Genomic DNA, 19,157 nt, shown 5'->3' on the forward strand with positions numbered 1-19,157 from the left:
CGCCTCTGCACGGTCGCCGCATGACTCACGAACCCTTTGTTCACCTTGTTGCACGATCATGTTGTTTGCCCAACTTGGGCGCACCTCCAAGTCGTCACACACGGGCGCCTCTCCCCGAGACACACCTTCATTCACAATATCAACACTTCACCAAGTCACCGTGCACACTTGCACGCTGAGCAGGCGCTCACCTGAGTCGCCAAGACACCCGCGCCAAGTCGTCGCACCAACTGGGCGCTCACCAACTTTTCTTTGTTGGGCACTCTACACATCAACCCGGGCGCCACACACCCGTGCACGCCCTCAACCAACCATCGAGCGCTCCTGCCCGCACCCTTCACCCACAACCGAGTTAAGCGTTCCTTCACCATGCAACCAAGCCCAAGAATGGGCACATCCAAATCTGCGCCTTCCTCTCCTTAGTTTTGCGCCCTAGAACTGCGCCTTAACTCCTTGAGCGAAGATGTTAAGCGAGTGAGTGATGTCCAAATGACTCAACGCATCACCAACATATACCCATGGCAGGGCGAGTTGGCTCACCCGGCCGACTTGTCTACCATGCTACACATGCCATCAAATATCATGTCGCCCCCTTTGTCAATGTAGGTCGGCCTCCATATGTCCACTGCCATGCCACTACGCATATAAACACTCGCTCGCCCTCCACATATGCACATAACACTATCGCATACTCAAGAGAGAGCTCGCACATCATCCAACCGCAGCTCGTTCAAGCCTCAACCACGCTCATTCAAGCCTCACCCGCGGTCGCCCTTCAACTGGTAGAACGCAGGTCGTTACAGGAGGGGTGTGACTTGCGGAACTTGATTTCTTAGAGCTATTAGTGAGACTTAATTCTTGGAGCTATTAGAGAGATTTAGAAAAAACAGTTTTCACTCACCTCAAAAATAAAGAGTAAAACAAAGTAAGGTTGGAGTAACACTATAAACACTTAGGATTGAATTCTATATTATGAAAAATAAATTAACATGAGATTCCAGGTCATTCGCTAAGTAAAATTGAATTTTATATTATGAAAAATACATTCACATGAGATTCCAGCTCAGTCATAAAGTAAAATAAAGGTTTTACACTTCACGGGGAATAACACAGTAAAACACAAAATGACTTTTACATTCATATTTAACTCAACATACAATTTTACATTTAATACATGACAGAGCAAAATAATTAATATGATGTTGTCGAGTGTGATCATAATTGTGCAGGTGTTTGTGGAGTGAGGGAAATAGTCCCTGAATGAATGCGTTTCCATATCTATTTACCAAAAGACATTAAATGGTTTAAATTCCTTGTTGTGTTTTGAAATAGTTCACGCTTGGATTTTAGTCATGCAACCTGCAAAAATACTTCTGACAAGTATGGTTTTTGTCAGGGTGTTTATTGCGGTGCTTGAAATTATTATTTCCCCCTTAATCACAATTGTCGCCATTTACAATTCCTAAACAGTTTCTGAGATAAATAAAACTTTTACGTGCTAATGACTTTGTGAAGATATCAACAAATTGTTCATGTGATCTGAAGTGCTGCAACACAATTTCATCATTGTTAATCAACTCTCTAATAAAATGATTGTTAGCATCAATATGTTTGGTCTTTTTGTGGAGGACATAGTTCTTTGACAATGCAATTGCTGAAGTGTTGTCACAAAAAATAGTTGTCGCTCCCTCTTGGTCATGACGAAGGTCCCTCAACATTTTTCTCATCCAAACTACCTAACACGATGCTGTTGTTGCTGCGACATATTTAGTTTCTATTGTTGACAATGACACTATTGACTGCTTCTTGGAGGCCCATGAAATGGCTCCAGAAACCAAATAAAAAACATATCCTGACGTGCTCTTTCTGTCATCGACATTGTCTGCCCTATCACTATCAGTGTAACCAACCAGCCTAAAATCACTTGTTGTTGTGTACAAAATGCCATATTGTTTTGTCCCACTGACATACCTTATAATCATTTTTGATGCTTGCCAATGTGTCTCCTTGGGTATCTCCATGAACCTTGACACCAAACTTACTACATACATTATATTTGGCCTAGTGGCAGTCAAATACATCAAGATACCTATCATGCTTTTGTATAATGTCAGACTGACATTGCTGCTGCAATCTTCTTTGCTAAACTTCAACCCCATGATAGTTGGAGTTGGTGCGAACTTGCTGTTTTGCGTTTTAAACCTCTCTAAAATGTTTTCCACATACTTCCCTTGAGAGATAAAAGTGAATTTTTTTGTTTGCTTCACTTCTATGCCCAAAAAATATCTTAACAATCCCAAGTCAGTCATTTCAAATTCACTCTCCACGACTTGTTTGAAATCAGCGATGAGGAAATCATCACTGCCTATAAAAATCAAATCATCTACATATAAGAAAACAATGAGAATCTTACCTTCACTCTCTTTGAGGTAGAGAGTGGGTTCACCATCACATTTGCTGAAACCATTGTCCAATAAGTAGGCATCTATCCCGCTGTACCATGTGCGCGGTGCCTTATTTAACCCCTAAAGAGCTTTCCTCAAACAATACACTTTGTCTTGTTGACCTTCTACGTCATAACCAGGCGGTTGCGTAACATACACTTCCTCTTTCAGCGCTTCATTCAAGAATGTTGATTTTACGTCCATTTGATACATTTTCCATTTGTGTTGCATGACAATTGCCACAACTGTGCGCATTGTCTCCATCCGCGGGACTGGCGCGAACGTCTCCGCGTAATCTTTTCCATGCTAATGCTTATATCCTGTAACAACTAGTATTTATTTATGTGTTTCAATATTTCCCTCAATGTTTCTTTTGGTCTTATAGACCCACTTTACTCCAATGACATGTTTTCCTTTCGGAAGGCTCACTAACTCCCATGTGTCATTCATTTCTAATTCTTCTATTTCTTCCTCCATTTCCGCAACCCACTTTTCTTCTCTGACTGCATCTTCAAAATGGATTGGATCATCTACATGACAAAACAAGGCAAATAAGGAATTTAGACTAACGCTACTATCAACTTCATCTTACTCATAAATTTTATTTAAATTTCTGAATTTTGGTCTTTTTGTGCTTGCTGAAAATGGGCTTGACATGTCACTTGGTGTTGCACTTTGCAGTGTGCTTGGAGAAGCACTTCCTTGGCCATGCAAAACTGTCATATTATTTTTTGATGGTGTTTGTTGTTGTCTACTTTGTTGCGCTTGAATAGGAGTAGAGGGAGTCATTGTTGAGAAATTACTTGCTGCTGTTAATTCCTCTTTTTCCTCATGTGATATGCATGCTTTGACTTTGACTGTCTTTTCTAAACTTCCATCCCATGCTTCTTCTTCTATGAACTCACATCTTTTTTTATTATTACCTTCTTGATTAATGGATTGTAGAGTTTGTATGCCTTGGATTCATCATTGTATCCAACAGATATACATTTCTCCCCCTTGCTGTCCAACTTTTTCCTCACCTCATCCAGGACATGTGCATAAGCCACACATCTAAAAACTCTCATGTGAGTGACATTATGCTTTCTTCCACTCTATGCCTCTTCAAGAACTATTTTTTGGATGCTTTTAGTTGGACATTGAATCAAGATATATGTTGCACAAGCAACAGCTTCAACCCAATAATCATTTGGCAAATACTTTTCCTTCAGCATACTCCTTGCCATTTCTAGAATGGTCCTATTCTTCCTTTTCGCTACACCATTTTCCTGAGGTGTATACCTTTTTGTAAATTTTTTGTGAATTCCATGCTCCCTAAAATAACGAAAGAAATAATTTGAGATGTATTCTCCACCTTTGTTAGTCCTAAGGACTTTGATGTACTGTCCACTTTGATTTTTAACAAGAGCTTTGTATTGGTGAAAATTCTCAAACACTTCACTTTTCTGTTTTAGGAGAAAGACCCATGTCTTCCTTGTGTAGTCATTTATGAAGGTCAATACATAGTGGCCACCACCAATTGATGGTGTCTGCATTGGTCCACATAAATCTGAGTGGACAATCTCGAAAGGTGCCTTTGCCCTTACTGACTTTCTTGCTGGAAATGTCTCTCTATGTTGCTTGCCCAAGATACATCCTTCACATAAGTTGTCAAGTTTTTCTATGAGTGGCAAACCCTTCACCATGCCTTTCCTATGTAGCAAATTCAAACCTCCAAAGTTGAAATGACCAAATCTAAAATCCCATAGCCAGTTTTCATCTTTTACCTCTATTTGAAAGTTTACTTGTATGACAGTTGCATCTTTTCTTGCATCCTCTTGTGAGTTCATTGAGAGTTGTGCTTGTGCACCTTCTCTCTGCAAATATGATCTTATTTTTAGGGGAAACATTCTATTGTTTGTCATTTGAACCTTTGCAATCAACTGTCTACTTGGAGGTCTATCCAAAATTATGCACACATCATTTTTGAAAAAGACATTGTAGCCCTTTTGTATGAGTTGTCCAATGCTCATGAGGTTATGCTTCAGACTGGGGACAAAGTAAACATCTGAGATGTACTTCTTCTCCCCCTTCTTTGTTAGGATATTAACTCTTCCTTTGCCCATGACAGAGACTTTGCTATCAATCCCTAATGTCACTTCAGATTTCACACTTTCATCTAGATTGGAAAACATTTCTATGTTTCCTGACATGTGGTTGCTACACCCTGAATCTAGATACCATATATCACTTTGTTTTTCTTGTGCTACATTACAAGCTAAAAACATGTTATCATGGTTCTGACTTTCTTTTGTGAAATTTACACTTGGTTTGTTACTAATGTCATATTGCTTATTTCTACATTCATTTGCACAATGACCATACTTCTTACAGTAATGACATTGAACTTCAGATTTATCATACTTCTAACCTTGTGGTTGAGTTTGGCTTACGCCTTGACTTGGATTTTGATTGATACCTCTTCCACTTGAGCTTAAAACGCTGCTTCTTCCACCTTTGTCTAGGCTTCTTCCTCTTCCTCTAGCATATGATATTCCTCTGCCTCAACTTTGACCAAATAATACTTGTGTCTTGAAGGCATGCTCCAATGAGGAGCTTGTTGCTCTATTCATTCTATGTTCATGAGAAACCAGTGATGCATTAAGCTCATCCACTAAGAATTGCGAGAGATCATTCATTTCTTCTATGGCCACAACAATGGCATCAAATCTTGCTGGAAAACTTCTCAAAACTTTCTCAACTATTTTTCTTTCCTCAAGTGTCTCATCATAAGACCTGATTTGAGTAACCAACCCAATTACATGTGTAAAGAATGAGTTTACGTTCTTAAACTCTTTCATAAAAAGTGTTTCAAAGTCTCTTCTCAACATTTGCAGCTTTGTTGTCTTGAATTTTGCCATGCCTTGGTAGGTTTTCTGGAGGATGTCTCATGCTTGCTTGGACTTCGTTGTTACTGCAACCCTTGGGAAAATATTTTCATGAACTACTTGGAAAATATAGAACAGGGTTTTTGAATCCTTCTTCCTATTGTCCCTTAACAAATCTCTTTCTTGTTGAGATAAGGTGTTGTATACTGCTGCATCTGCTAGTTCTTGAAAACCATTCTCCACCAAATCCCAAATGCCTTGAGAAGAAAACAGGGCCTTCATTGTAATAGCCCAATAATCATTTTTTTTTGCCATTAAATTGAAGTATTTGAGGATTATTCAAGATTGCGCTTGATGTTTCCATTTGCGAGTGAAAAAAAAATCTATCTGCTAGTAAATATGCTAAAAACAATCTGCCCTCAAAACAATTCTTACCGCTAGTAAAAACACTTGTTTTTACACTAACAAAGTTTAACCCCCTCTCATACCATGTTAATTTTTTTTTTACGCGGAGAGGCGTAGGGGTGTGACTTTTCGCGAGGGGTGTGACTTTAGCGTAGCTGAATTTCACGCACCGTGGAGCTCGATTTCACGGAGCTATTATAGAGACTTAAAAAAAATAGTTTTCACTCACGACAAAAATAGAGAGTAAAACAAAGGTTGGAGTAACACTATAAAAACTTAGGATTTAATTCTATATCATGAAAAATACATTCACATGACACTGCGGCTCATTCACAAGTAAAACAAAAGGTTTTACACTTCACGCAGAATAACACATCGTAAAACACAATAACTATTGTTTTCACACGCCGACCAAAATTTGCTTCACCATTTTCTCCTTAGAGACTCTTGCTCTCTTTCTCTCTTACTCTACATGATAGAGAAAAATAATTAATATGATGTTGTTGTTAAGTGTTATCAGAATCGTGTATGTGTTTGTGGAGTGTGGACAATAGTCGCTGAATGAATGCTTGCCCATATCTATTTACCAAAATACATTAAATACTTTAAATTCCTTGATGCGTTTCAGAATGGTTCGTGCCTGGCTTCAATCCTTCTATCTTCAAATAGAAACCCAACCTACAAAAATACTTTTGATAAGTATGACTATTGTCAGGGTGTTTATTGCCGTGGTTAAAATTATTATTTCCAACATGCACATGCATATCTATTTTGCCCAAGAGGTGTGGAATGAAGAAAGAGGAACCATGTGGCCTAGGATGGAGTGTGTGGAATGTGGAATGAAGAAAGAGGAAACCTGTAGCCTAGGATGGAGTGTGTGGAATGAAAAAAGAGGAAAATTGTGGCCTAGGATGGAGTGAAAGTGCACGATCAACTCGTCGTACTTGAGAGAAAATGCACAGAAAGTAAATGTAGTGTTTAAGGCCAGGCCGTGAGTAATTAATCCATCTCACCCTGCAGCTCTTTCCGCAGCTCTGCAGACCTGTATGTATTCATGGCCATATCATAATTATCGGCTCTAAACCCTCTGTGACAAATTGTAAACAAGGAATGTCTAAAAAAATTTAAAAATAAATAATAAGCTTCTTATTTGTTAATGTGCCGTAGATTTTAACCTCAGATAAGCAATTTGTAGTCTTCGTGACCTCGTGTCCTTACACATCGTAAGGGGAGGAGAATTTTAAAACGCCTCTTATTTTGATGTAGCATAGATTTTAAACATGGATTTCTGAGTGCATAAACTAACGAAACTTTGATTTTGTTAAGAAGAACACAGACACTTAAGCAATCAACCTTAAGTTAAATACAGATTAAAATGCATCTAGGGTACGCTACCATTATTGCATTGCATTAATTTTTATATTCGTACAAAACACGCTCGTCCAAATGAGCCTTGTTTGTAGCTTTACAATATAGGGTTGAATTAAATAGTTTAAGATATACTTGACTAAAATTAAGATCAGAGTGGAAATGGGTTCTTCATTAATTACCAGCGTGTTGGGAAACATCGCTCCAGGACCAGGCCAGAAGACCGTTCTTCGCCTCATAATTCATGAGTTTCTCATCTTCCTGAGGTTACCAGAGATCTTTGGCTTCTTACAATTAGTGTTTAAGTATTATTTTGGGAAGTTTTTAGTTTATTTTCAATTTAATTTGTTTAGAATTTTGTAAGGATGGAAAATCACAAATTAATAAGTAAAATCATCACAATTAAAATGGTCCTAGAGTTTTTAGAGTGTTGAATTTATATATATACATCCAAAAAAAATAATATAAACAATACAAATAAACATATTTAACTAAAAATTAATCAAGATTAACTTACAAATTTAATTGACTGGGTCCGGTGAAAAAATGGCCAAATACTATAAAAAAAAATTCACACTTAAAACTACTCCCTTCATTATCTTTGGCGGGAAGGATAGAGACCCTTGTCCCTGTATTTCTCTGCACCTCATTTTTCGTTCCCCTGCGAATTACTTTTCCGTGCTAGTCCATTCGTAGCGCAATCTGCAACCATTGCTCAAGGTAGGTTGCCAATGGCTAGTCTGGTATTGGGGTTTGGTCGTCGAAGAATATTAAATACAAACAAAGACGAGAGGTTGATAAACTTACATATGGATGGAGCCCACCATTCTCCAATTTTGAATTCGTATAATTGGTAATCTTCAATTTTTGGGATTTTGTAGTGCTCCATTCGGTCATGCCATGGGCAATCAAATGCATTCGTCCTGGATCCAATGTAGCCGCAACATTGGTCTTTTGAAAACATAAATTTACCCATATTTTAAGTATTTTTAACACCGCAAGCCAAAACGTACAAAGTTAACTGATGTGATCTGCAACATCCAATTGTGGGATGGAAAGAGAACTTCGTGATGACTCAAAGAAATGACATAAACATGTTTAACTTCTCAATCTCTGATATTAATTTTCGGACGAGTAACTAACTAACTCATGATCTTTGTAGTGAACATATTTCGTACAAGTAAACACATGATCATGTGAAATCCTTTCAACATAAAAATGACTTTCTGTAATCTATTCTCATCTATCCATGCACAATGTACTTATATGTATGATATTTTGATATTTTTTTATTCCAAAAATCGTGATGATCATCATTTGTAAGACTACAAACATTGTAAGGATATACATTCCAACATTTACCTTATACATGACCTTTTGAATGAAAATTATTTCAATATTTTCCTTTTTCTACACTTGATTTGTCGCATTGCAGCTTGGAAATCATTTAAATGTTATTCATTCACAAACATGATCGTTTCATTGCCGGTTTGACCTTCTTAACTAAAGCTTTCATTTTTTTCCCTTACATATATTTGTATGGGCCTATGGATACCGTTTTCCCTAATCTCTTTTCATCACAACCAATTTTAAACAAAATTTTAGATCTCTTTATGTGTTTACCAAAACAACCTAGTTCATTGTCTTCAATAAGAGATTCATGTTTGAAAACATCATCAATATCATCTTCTTCTTTTTTTTAACATGATCGGGTACTTATATATTATAAAACTGCTTGGAGCCAAGTCCTGTTACATAAGTGGATGGAAGTAGATAAAGAGAAGTCCAAAATGGGTTCGCAGACCCTGACTTCTTATAGGCAAACTTGAGTAGTGCAGATTGGAAAAGAAAACGGCTGTATAGCCTTACAAACAGACCTGCGAGAAGACAAAATTTGCTAGTCATTAGTCGGATTACTAGAGCTGATTGACAGAGTCATCAATCTGGGGTTCTTTCTTAACGCTTGCTCTGGTTGAAGTCTCAGCTTGCATACTCTGAGTGATGGATTTGATGTGGGCGATTGCCTCCTCCATGTGTTTGCATTTTTCCTTTAGGCTTTCTATCTCTGCTTTTTGTTTTTCCAGTTTCTTTCTCTTTGATCTGCTATATGCTTGAAAGTCCTCTTTGAGCTCGTTGAAATGTTTGACAAACCTTGCTATCATAAAGCAATGGGCTTTACACAACGAGCAGTTGTTGTTTGCAATCACTCTGTCCAGAGGATTCTCGGGTTGCTCTCGATTTTCCGGAGCCTCAGCATGCACTCTGTTTTCCGGGATCTCTGCCATTTCTAGGGAGCTGATGGGGAAGGAGATGCAGTGCGGGAACAGGGAGAAGGAACTGGGGTGGAGAAGAAGGAAAGGGAGACCTGAAAGAAAGGGGGAAAATGCCAAGAAGAGGGAGCAGAACAGGGGAGAAATCACGCTTAAAATGAAGGACCAGGCACAGAGATTTACCAAACTGTCGTGGAGGAGAAGAGCGGCCGAGCTGAAGGCGGTCTTCCGAGCTTGGAGATTGCTAACTTCCCTGGAAGCTTTGGAGAACGATCTCACAACAGTGTTGAACGGATGGCGGCCTCTCTTGATGCAGAACTTCTTGAGCTGATTGCCAGATATAGGACCTTTACTCTCCTGCGAGTATAGGGACGTGTTTCTGATGTGCTCGTAGAGAGAAGGGTTGAAGAATATATAGAGCGGAGTGGGAGGGTGAGCGGGCCGAGAGTGCGACATGAACTCAGTGGTCTGTCTAGGATTAGCAACAGGCTTAAAATCTTTGCAGCAGTCTAAGGAGATCTTGAAAAGACTCCTACCTAAATTCTGCGTGGGAGAGTCACGAGAAAACTGGGAGATCGAGATCCTGTGATCGATCCAAAAATAATGAGTGGTGGACATGGAGAAGGGGGGATCGAAATTCAAAGCATGGCAGGCAGCGTGCGACTTGACTGAGTTTGGCCAGAGATCACAAGAAGGAGGGTGGGGAATGATTAGACAGAAGGTCGGGTGAATGCTGGTATGACTGGTCGGAGAGTTTGACAGGCAGTTAAGCCGACTATGGGATTGGTTTTTCATATATGAAGTCATTTTCCTTAACTTGGCCGATCTGTCTGTTGGATGCCTTAGTGGCATAGTGATCCGCTTCTGTGTTGTTGTCTCTTAGGACATGTTTGAAGGTCGTGTCTCCCACTTTTTTAACGTTATCCTCAATCCTGAGCTTTACATTATTAAGGGCCTCTTTTTTAAAATCTGTTCCCGACACCATAGCTGCAATGACGATGGCCGAGTCTCCCACTATTATTGGATTCCTAATTCTCAGCCGGTTCAGAATGATGGTGCCTAAGTAGAGGCTGTAAGCTTCTGCCAAGTTGTTAGACATTTGGCCCAATCCCCATTCGTAGCTTACAAGAGTTTTGCCTTGGCTGTCCTTTATGATACCCCCTGCTCCAGCTTCCCCTAGGTTATTTTTGGAGGCCCCATCAAAATGCAAAGTAGGGTGATTCTGATCTATGATCCATTGACTTACTTCTTCCTTTGTGCCTCTGAGCTTCCAGTGTATTCTTCTCGTGCAATCTTTGGGGTGTGCTAGTTGTTTGTTGCTGTGGTTGATGCAGAATTTGTTATACCATTCCATCTCTTCTTTGTGCCAGCTTGATTGGTCTGGAGGGGCGACCAAGTTTGCACTTATTGTTTCAGATATGAGCGTTGTTGTTTTTGCGAATATGCGGGCAGGATTGGGCTTCTTGTCATTAAAAATACAGTTATTCCTAGCTAACCAGATTTGCCAACTAAGGGTAGCTGGGATGCATTTCCACATACGGATGATATTGTTTTTGCCTTTCTTAGGAAAAGGATAACATTTTATCTAGTTTTTTTGAAGGGAGGATAGCTGATCAAAAGTCTCTTCAATTTTCATTGGTCTGACTATCTGAGTCCAACAGCTTTGAGCGAGGGGGCAGTGGAAGAATAGGTGGTGGCTACTCTCCTCCTCAGCGCGACAGAAGCAACATATTGATGGCCCCAAGATCCCTCTTTTCCTTAGATTTTCAGCTGTAAGCACCTTTCCTTTGAGGAGAGTCCAATTGAAATGTTTGACCTTTGGTATGCATTCTGATTTCCATACAGTTGTGAAGAGGTTCCATTTGGCTGTTGAAGTGGATGCCTGGAGGAATTTGTAACCATCTTTGACAGTGAATTTCCCACCGCTTGGGTCCCATATATACCTATCTTCAGCCCCTCTGTTGGTGGGTGCAGCGCCTGTGAGGGAGACCTTAAGATTAAGCCATAGATCTCTGAGTTCATTGGGAATTTGAAGGTCCTTCCAGCCCTGCCAGGTATTTTGATCCCATATTGAAATATCGTACAAGGAGGTTAAGTTTTTAGCTTCCATCCAAATGTGCAGAGGCTTGAGATTTTGGAGGTGGTTTCTTGGTCTGGCGCCCATGATTCTATCAGTCCAAATATTGACCTCCTTGCCGCTTCCAGGTACTTTGGAAATGTTCTCTCTGAACTGTGGAAGGACTTTTTTAATTAGCTTCCAAACAGGGGTGCAAGATCTTTCAGCTATTGTTTCGGAAAGTAGATTAGAATTTGGTCCATTCAGGTATTTCCTCTTCAATACTTCCACCCACCAAGAGCCTTTGCCGGTGAGGATTCTCCAAATTAGTTTAAAGCCCATAGCCCGGTTGGAGAAGCTCGGAATTTTAATGGCTAGCCCACCTTTGTTATAGGGAAGGATGACTTGATCCCATTTGACAAGGCTAAATTTCTTAGATTCTTGCTTTCCCCCCTGCCAGAGGAAACTTCTCATTAATAGTTCCATGTGCTTATGTGTACTAGCGGGAGCCAAAGTGACCGCATATTGGTAGATGGGGAGAGCGGAGAGGACAGCCTTTATAAGGGTCGTTCTACCTGCCAGATTTAGCCAAGAAACTCCCCAACTTTGAAGGAGACCTCTCATCTTTTCTATGTGTTTGGCCCAGATCTCAGCCTTGACTGTTTCTTTGGCTAAAGGCAGACCAAGATAAGAGAAGTAACTCCAATTCCTTTGCACTGGGATGTCCAGAATCAAAGAGATTCTTTGCCTGATTTGGTCAGAGACATTCCAGGTGTAGATCTTGCATTTTTTGTTATTCAGCATCCCTCCAGAGGTAGCTAGGAAGGCATCCAAGAATTTCTTGAATCTTTTTTCCATTAGGCTTGAGGCTCCCCCAATGAGAAGGGTATCATCCGCAAAGAGCGAATGATTAATCTCTTTAGTCCCTCTTTCTATACCAATTCCAGTGGTTTCTTTTTGCTTGCGGAGTTTTTCTAAGTGAATACTCAGAGTCTCCGCCATAATGATGTATAAGAAAGGGGAGAGAGGGCAGCCTTGCCTCAATCCCCTGGTGCTTCTAAAATACCTGCTTGGGCGGCCATTAATCAGAGGAGCAGTCCAAGGATTGGAGATACATCCAGAGATGATGCTTATAAAGTTTTTTGAAATCCCGAAATTTTTGAGAACTGCTGTTAGGAAGTGGTGGTCGACTCTATCGAAAGCGTTTGCCATATCGAGTTTGATTATCATTCCTTGTTCCTTCCTGTTGATGCAACTATGAATTGCCTCTTGGATAAGTATGACATTATCTGTGATTTGCCTGTGGGGAACAAATCCCACTTGGTTCTCTGATATTAAATGAGGAAGGAGCTTTTTGAGCCTATTGGCAAGAATTTTGGTTACAATCTTGTAGGAAACATTACAGAGGGAACTTGGTCGGAAGCGGTCAAAAGAACGAGGGTTAACGTCCTTAGGGATGAGAGCAAGATGTGAGGATTTTGTGTTTCCTCCCATCTTGTGGTTTTTAAAAACGTTTTTGACCATCCGCACAAAGTATTTTTTGATTGTGTCCCAATGGTTTCGGTAAAAGGCCACCGTAAAACCATCAGGGCCCAGAGCCTGGTCCTGTTGCATACTAAAGGTTGCCGCCCTGATTTCCTCTTCTGTGACCTCCTTATCCAGATGTCTGTTTTGAGAGTCTGAGATTTTGTTCTCTACTGCGCTGAGAAAGTCAGAGCTGTCCAACTGCTGGGGGACTGCTGCTAGAAGAGATTTAAAGTGATTGAAAGCCGCCTCCTTAATTTCATCTTGATCGTTGTACTCTTTCCCTTCTGCCTCTATTTTATCTATCTGATTCCTGGCGCACCTGAGCTTTATGTTATTGTGGAAGAAAGAGGTATTTTTTTCTCCAGCCCTCAGCCATAGGCACCTCGATTTCTGCCTTTGTTCCTCTTCCTCAACTCTATTTTGTCTATATAGCTCCCTGTACATTTCATTTTCATGGATTATATCTTCATTTGTGGGTTGGTTGTTCTCCTTTTCTTTGTTCCACTGCTCCATCTACGTATACAGATCCGCTTTTTTCCTCTTCTCCATTGCTGCGTTTTCCTTGGCCCAATGTTTAATGACTGCTCTTAGGGATTTTAATTTGGTTTCCCAGATGTAGTGAGGTGATCCCAAAACTTCCTTTGCCCACTGATTTTGAACGAGGGAGCGGAAGTCTTCTTTATAATCCCAGATTTTATTGTATTTGAAGGGGAGGGGCCCCAAGTTTCTCCCTTTTTCCATATTCATCACCACAGGTTTGTGATCGGAGGCCGAAGCTTGAATGATTTTGCTCTTGATGGAAGAGAAGCTTGCTGCGATTCTTTCCTGCACGAGATATCTGTCTAGCCTCTCTTTGATATTGTGGCAGCCTGTTCTTTTGTTACTCCACGTATATTTCCAGTTGAAGGGAGGTATGTCAATGAGATTATGAGACTGGATTATAGCCTCCAGCGCCTCTCTTGAGGGGTCCGAATGAAAGTTTCCTCTGAGCTTTTCATCCACATTTCTTATGAGATTCAGATCTCCTCCCAGAATTATGCTCCTGTCGTGGGAGGACTGTAAGTCTAAGGATAATGAGTCCCAGCATGTTGCTTTGTCCCGATAATGGTTTGGAGCGTAGATGTTGTATATGTTGTAGACTTCTTGAGAGGCTTTGTTTCTGAGTTCTGTTCTTATCCACCAATTGCAAGATTGGAGGTTGATGTGAGTCCATTTATTCTTGTTCCAGAGTGTTCCTATACCTCCTGAGGCACCTTCTGAACCTATTGAGTAACATTCAAAATTTTTGAGTCGTTTGACTTGTTTTTGAAAATCTTGGTCTGAGATTTTGGTCTCCTGGATGAGGACGAAGTCTAGCTGCTCCTGATTTATTAAGTCACGGACTGCATTTATTTTTGAGGAGGAGCCCATCCCCCTACAGTTCCAAGAGACCAGATTCATCATTTACCAGTTTTTGGGTGAGACCCGCTGCTCTCCTTTGTTTTTTCTCCACTTCCTTTTTGCCTGCCTAGATAGGAGTCCATTGGTTGCCGTGCTCCAGTAGCCATCTCTTTTGCTGCTGCCTCGTCTCTAAGTTCCTTATTTGACTTTCTGCCTGCCTTTCTTGGGGGATCTGAGGGAAGACTGGTTTCTTTCAGCTTATTTCTGGTGAGTATTCTCTCTATTGTTGGAGGAGGGGAGGGCAGAGGGATCGAGGGTGGGGAGATAACAGCTAATGAGTTGTCGCGAGGGGAAGGGGGAGGGGAAGAGGGATCTTCAACTTCCAAGGATTCAAAAGGGTTGGAGGTGGAGGGAAAGGAGGGAGCTGAGCTAGGGGGGGGGGGGTTCCAGGGAGGGCTTAGAGCTAGGCCCTTGAGAGGAAGAAGATTTTTTCTTTTTTACTTGTTCCCAGTGGCCGTCCAGAGATTCTTCATTTTCAGTGGATTCATTTAATTTTGATTTGCTACATCTATTTGCAAAGTGTCCATATTCGTGACATACCTTGCATTTGAAGGGTAGTTTCTCGTAGTCCAGCTGTTGGATGTGCGCCCATTGGTCGACCTTGATCTTGATGGCTTCCGGCAGGCCTTTCCCAAGATCTACTTCTACGCAAATCTTGGCGCACGCATGCATGTTCTCCCTTGGCTCAGATCTGTCGATATATTTGTTGACTGCATTCCCTATTGCCTTTACTGATTCGTCCCCCCAACAATGGAGCGGCAGGTGTGGGAGGCGGACCCAAACCGGAACTGCGTTTGGGATGTCCATTTCCGGATTGAAGTCTGGTGTCCATCTGTTTAGATAGAGGCCTCTTGAGTCCATGAAGTAGGGGTCGTTTCTAAATATGAGATTCCTGTCCTCTTTTGTTTCGAAGATGAATGTATAATAGCCCCTTCCACAAAATCTGATGGCTATTTTCCCTTGGGTCATTACGTTCCAGTTGCGCTCCACCCATTTTTGGACTGATCTTGGAGAAGGCCAAAGGCCGGTGAACTATCCTATGAGACCTCTTTCAGCGAGGGTGATTGCTGATTTCCTTGGCAAGGATGGAGGGAGAGATACCTCGGGGATTTCATCCAATTTCTTGATAAACTTAGAGACAGAGGGGCGAGTTCTTGAAGAGGCATTGTCAGGGATCAGGGAAGCGAAGAGTTCTTTGTGGTTCTCTGGATCTGGAGGGGGGGGCGTTCCCAGCCATTCAAGACTGAGAAGCCAGCTCAAAAGGACGAGAGCAGAGAGAGGGCCCCAGCATAGGGCCGGGCAGGACGCCCGAGGGTGGAAGTGCAGCGCGCAGGAGAAAGGAAGGCAGCGACTGGCGGCAGCCTGCCAGGCAGAGCCTGGGGAGCAGAACCAGTCAGGAGCGGGAGAAAAAATTTGAAATCGCCTCCAGCGAGCTCCGTCCGAAGTTCGTCCTCGCTTCAAGGGTTATCATCATCAATATCATCTTTTACAAACTCAAAACAAGAGAGATATATATACATCAACATTATTAATGGTATTCAAACAACAAATAACAAAAAAACTATAAATCTTAATTATGTCATTTGCATTTACATTTTTCTTATGCCATTTGTTTTACTTTAATTTCAAGTTCTAGCCATGTATTGGATTGATTAATAATTATTGTTGCATTAGTTCTATCAATTTATTCTTTTATCATGATTTTTTAAAATATTAGCTATAAATTAATCTAGTGATTTCAACTTCTCCTCTAATGTGTCGATGTGTTGTGTAACAAGAGTAAAATATTCATGATAAAATTCATTATCCTATGACCTAAATTTGATAACTTAGTTCATTATCAAATTAATTTACTTATGTAATCTATGTATTTCTTGTTAAGCATCATCAAGACCTTACTGTAATAGTTAACTTTCATGATTAGTAGTTTGTAGCAGTCCCCCCTTTGTATCTTAATGATAACATTGTATTAATTTACAATAATAAAATCACTTTCTTACTTGCATCAATAGCATACACGAGGCCTCATCATATAGAATTGAGGTGCTCATAACACGAGTTCCAATATAGCTCACTAGTTCAACCATATCTATAACTATCTCGACAATATCTAAATGAATATCTCTAGAAATTTATCAGTTGATTTGATATGATCTCCATCCCTAACCTCTCTCTTTATACTCGTCTTTGATCCATAATTTACTTTCATTAATTTATTATAATAATTTCATTTATCAAAAGTATTAATTATTCTTTCATTCTTCAAGGTGAAATTTTTTGTTTCTTGACATTTATTCCCTTTTCACCATTTGTTGTTACAATCCACGAATAGACTTTTTTCTCTTCTTTACTCCATTTCCTTATGTGATATTCAAGTAGGTTGAGGCGATATTCACTTATCAACCCCAAAACAATCTATGCTTCCTACATATACTCCAATGGTAGACTCATGCGTAGCCTTATTCCCGACTTGAATACATTGTGAAAATTACATAGCTTCGATAATATTATTAGAATGTTTTAGTAAATCACTGTGCTTAATGTCTTGTTTTAATCCACCCATGTAATCTTGGGACAAATAATCACCACTTATGTTATACATGCTTGTGGCTAATAACTGAAATTCTAAATTATAATCTTCAATATCAACTAAGTGCTTGACTTTTTTCAATTGAGTAGAGTAACGTTGTTCCCAAAATTTTCTTATATTATGCACTTTTAATTATCTTATAAATAAATCCCACCTTTAATTATAATAATTAATATTTATTTCAACTACCCATTAATACCACTAATACCACTGATAGGGTTTAGTATCAATGCACAAAGTTAATATTTAAATCCTTCACTTATCATCTAAAATATGTAATTCAAGATGTTGTTCTATTTGGTTCATGTAGGTAAAGACCATTTTCTAGTCAAAATTATTTAATTAAACTCTTGATAGGTTTATACATTTTCGAGACCATCTATAAGTAACTCCATTATTAGATTTAAATTCTCATAACAATTTCTTATTATTGGAAAGTTGTTCAACATGGACACTACCGTTATTTTCATAAGTCCCTCAAGTCAAAATATCAAATTTAGGGATCATCTCATCTGGCACTTGCATGACATTATGCTCCAATTGATCCATATTCTTCTCCATTTCTTCCACATGCTCATCCATCTTTTTTTCCAACTATTCTATTATATTTCCCACATTTGATTCTATTTCTATTTGTGTATTTATGAAATCTTTCTTTGTCACTAACGTATCATTAAGTTTGTTAATTTGTTTTCCTATTTGGATAGTTTATTTTGTAATTCTTTGTTTTCCTCATGAGTCATGAATGGGCATTCTAGAGGGTTGATTGGTGAAGTAACATTTTTAGAACCCCTTAGAGCTATGATAAGCTACTAGGTCCTAAGGACAACAGAGTGTTGGGTACTATATATCTTTGCTACATATGTACATTAAACAATACTACCTAAGGTAATATCTCAAGGAATTAGCCAAGGAGGATTAATAATTTCCTTAGCCATACTAATCTACTACCAAAGTATGATATGATGGTATCCTTGGGTGTTATTCTCAATGTAATATAGTAAAAAGATAACCAAGTACCTTATTTAAATTTGGTTTATGGTATACCTATGGAAATTTCTATATATGAAAAGGTACTTGGAATTCATATTCAATATATAGGTACTATCTAATGTAGTCCTACTCGAAGGGGTACTAATTGTGGTTAGAGAGATTTTTGTAGTTCTTACATATATTCTTTCCTCACTATATTATTACCTATTGAACAATAGATCAATATGTTACATAAAGACAACATAACACATCTCTAAAAAATATTTAAACATGAGCTTGCTAATCCAAGAAAAATACCTTAAAATAACCACACAAAAAAAATTGCAAGGTAGAGGTTGACACAATTATGACCCAATTTATGAATTGACATTCATTTTTTGGATATATTAGTATTGTTGTATATCTTCCAATCAAAATTTGTACCAAATGTAAGTTACACACTGCAAACCCTAATTCAAAGAATGGAGGAATGTCTGGCCTTTATTTGAATGTATATCTAAAATTTGAACCCTTTTCAGTCCAAAATTTTGACCTATGACAACTTTTTAAAATTTGATTTCAAGGTTAGCTACAAAGCCTAATTCCACAAACTATATGCATTAAAATATAGAGAACTAGAATCTATAATTTTGACCACCACACTATGTTATTTCTACTTAGACCCCATAAATTTTTACTCTCTGAAATTTTACATAAAAAGAGCTATAAGTAAAGTTTCAATACCACTAATTTAACATTAATTTCAAGATTAGATACAAACCCTATATTTCATAGACTATATCTCCAAAATTGTAGTAAATCATAAGCTAAAATTTTCCCACTTATACTATGATATCTATATTTAGCCTTCACAAAATGTCACTATATTAAATTTTTAAAAAATATAATTATTATAAATATTAAAAAATAACTCTAAAAATAATTTTAAGATTAATCACAAACCCTATATTTTATAAAATATGTCTAAAAATATATAATAAATACAAACTTAAAATTTCCTATATTAATTGGACAAATTTTAGTTGGAGAGGCTCATCGAGTGGAGAGCCTCGCAGTGCTCAACATAGAGAGCTTCCCAGATTGAAACCACTTTTGCGCATGATGTGCATATACGATCGGCTCACTGTTTTTTGGTTTGCGTGGAGGAGTTGGAGTTGGAGGGGACCTGTGTTTCATGTCCAAATTATTTTTAATGCA

General features: G+C 39.0%; 1 protein-coding gene across 1 annotated transcript; it reads right to left on the reverse strand.

Annotated features, from left to right (window-relative positions):
- Window positions 1-10,129: 10,129 nt before the first annotated feature.
- Window positions 10,130-13,450, reverse strand: LOC149249033 (uncharacterized). Its single transcript, XM_089451750.1, has 2 exons — window positions 11,135-13,450; window positions 10,130-10,816 (listed from the first exon to the last, which is right to left on the reverse strand). Exons 1-2 carry the CDS (start codon window positions 13,448-13,450, stop codon window positions 10,130-10,132), a joined length of 3,003 nt encoding a protein of 1,000 aa, XP_089307876.1.
- Between the last annotated feature and the right edge of the window lie 5,707 nt (window positions 13,451-19,157).

The sequence above is a fragment of the Pinus tabuliformis genome, chromosome 7 (assembly GCF_031772625.1).
Source record: "Pinus tabuliformis cultivar Carrire ecotype Pingquan chromosome 7, CPIR1, whole genome shotgun sequence".
Lineage (NCBI taxonomy): Eukaryota > Viridiplantae > Streptophyta > Pinopsida > Pinales > Pinaceae > Pinus > Pinus tabuliformis.

Bases quoted from the DNA above. Each gene is read 5' to 3' on its own strand.
- LOC149249033 (XM_089451750.1), bottom strand. From the start codon at position 13,450: ATGGAGCAGTGGAACAAAGAAAAGGAGAACAACCAACCCACAAATGAA. The intron at 10,817-11,134 runs GTGCTTACAGCT...TTTAATGACAAG, and splicing joins GGACTCTCCTCAAAGGAAAG to AAGCCCAATCCTGCCCGCAT.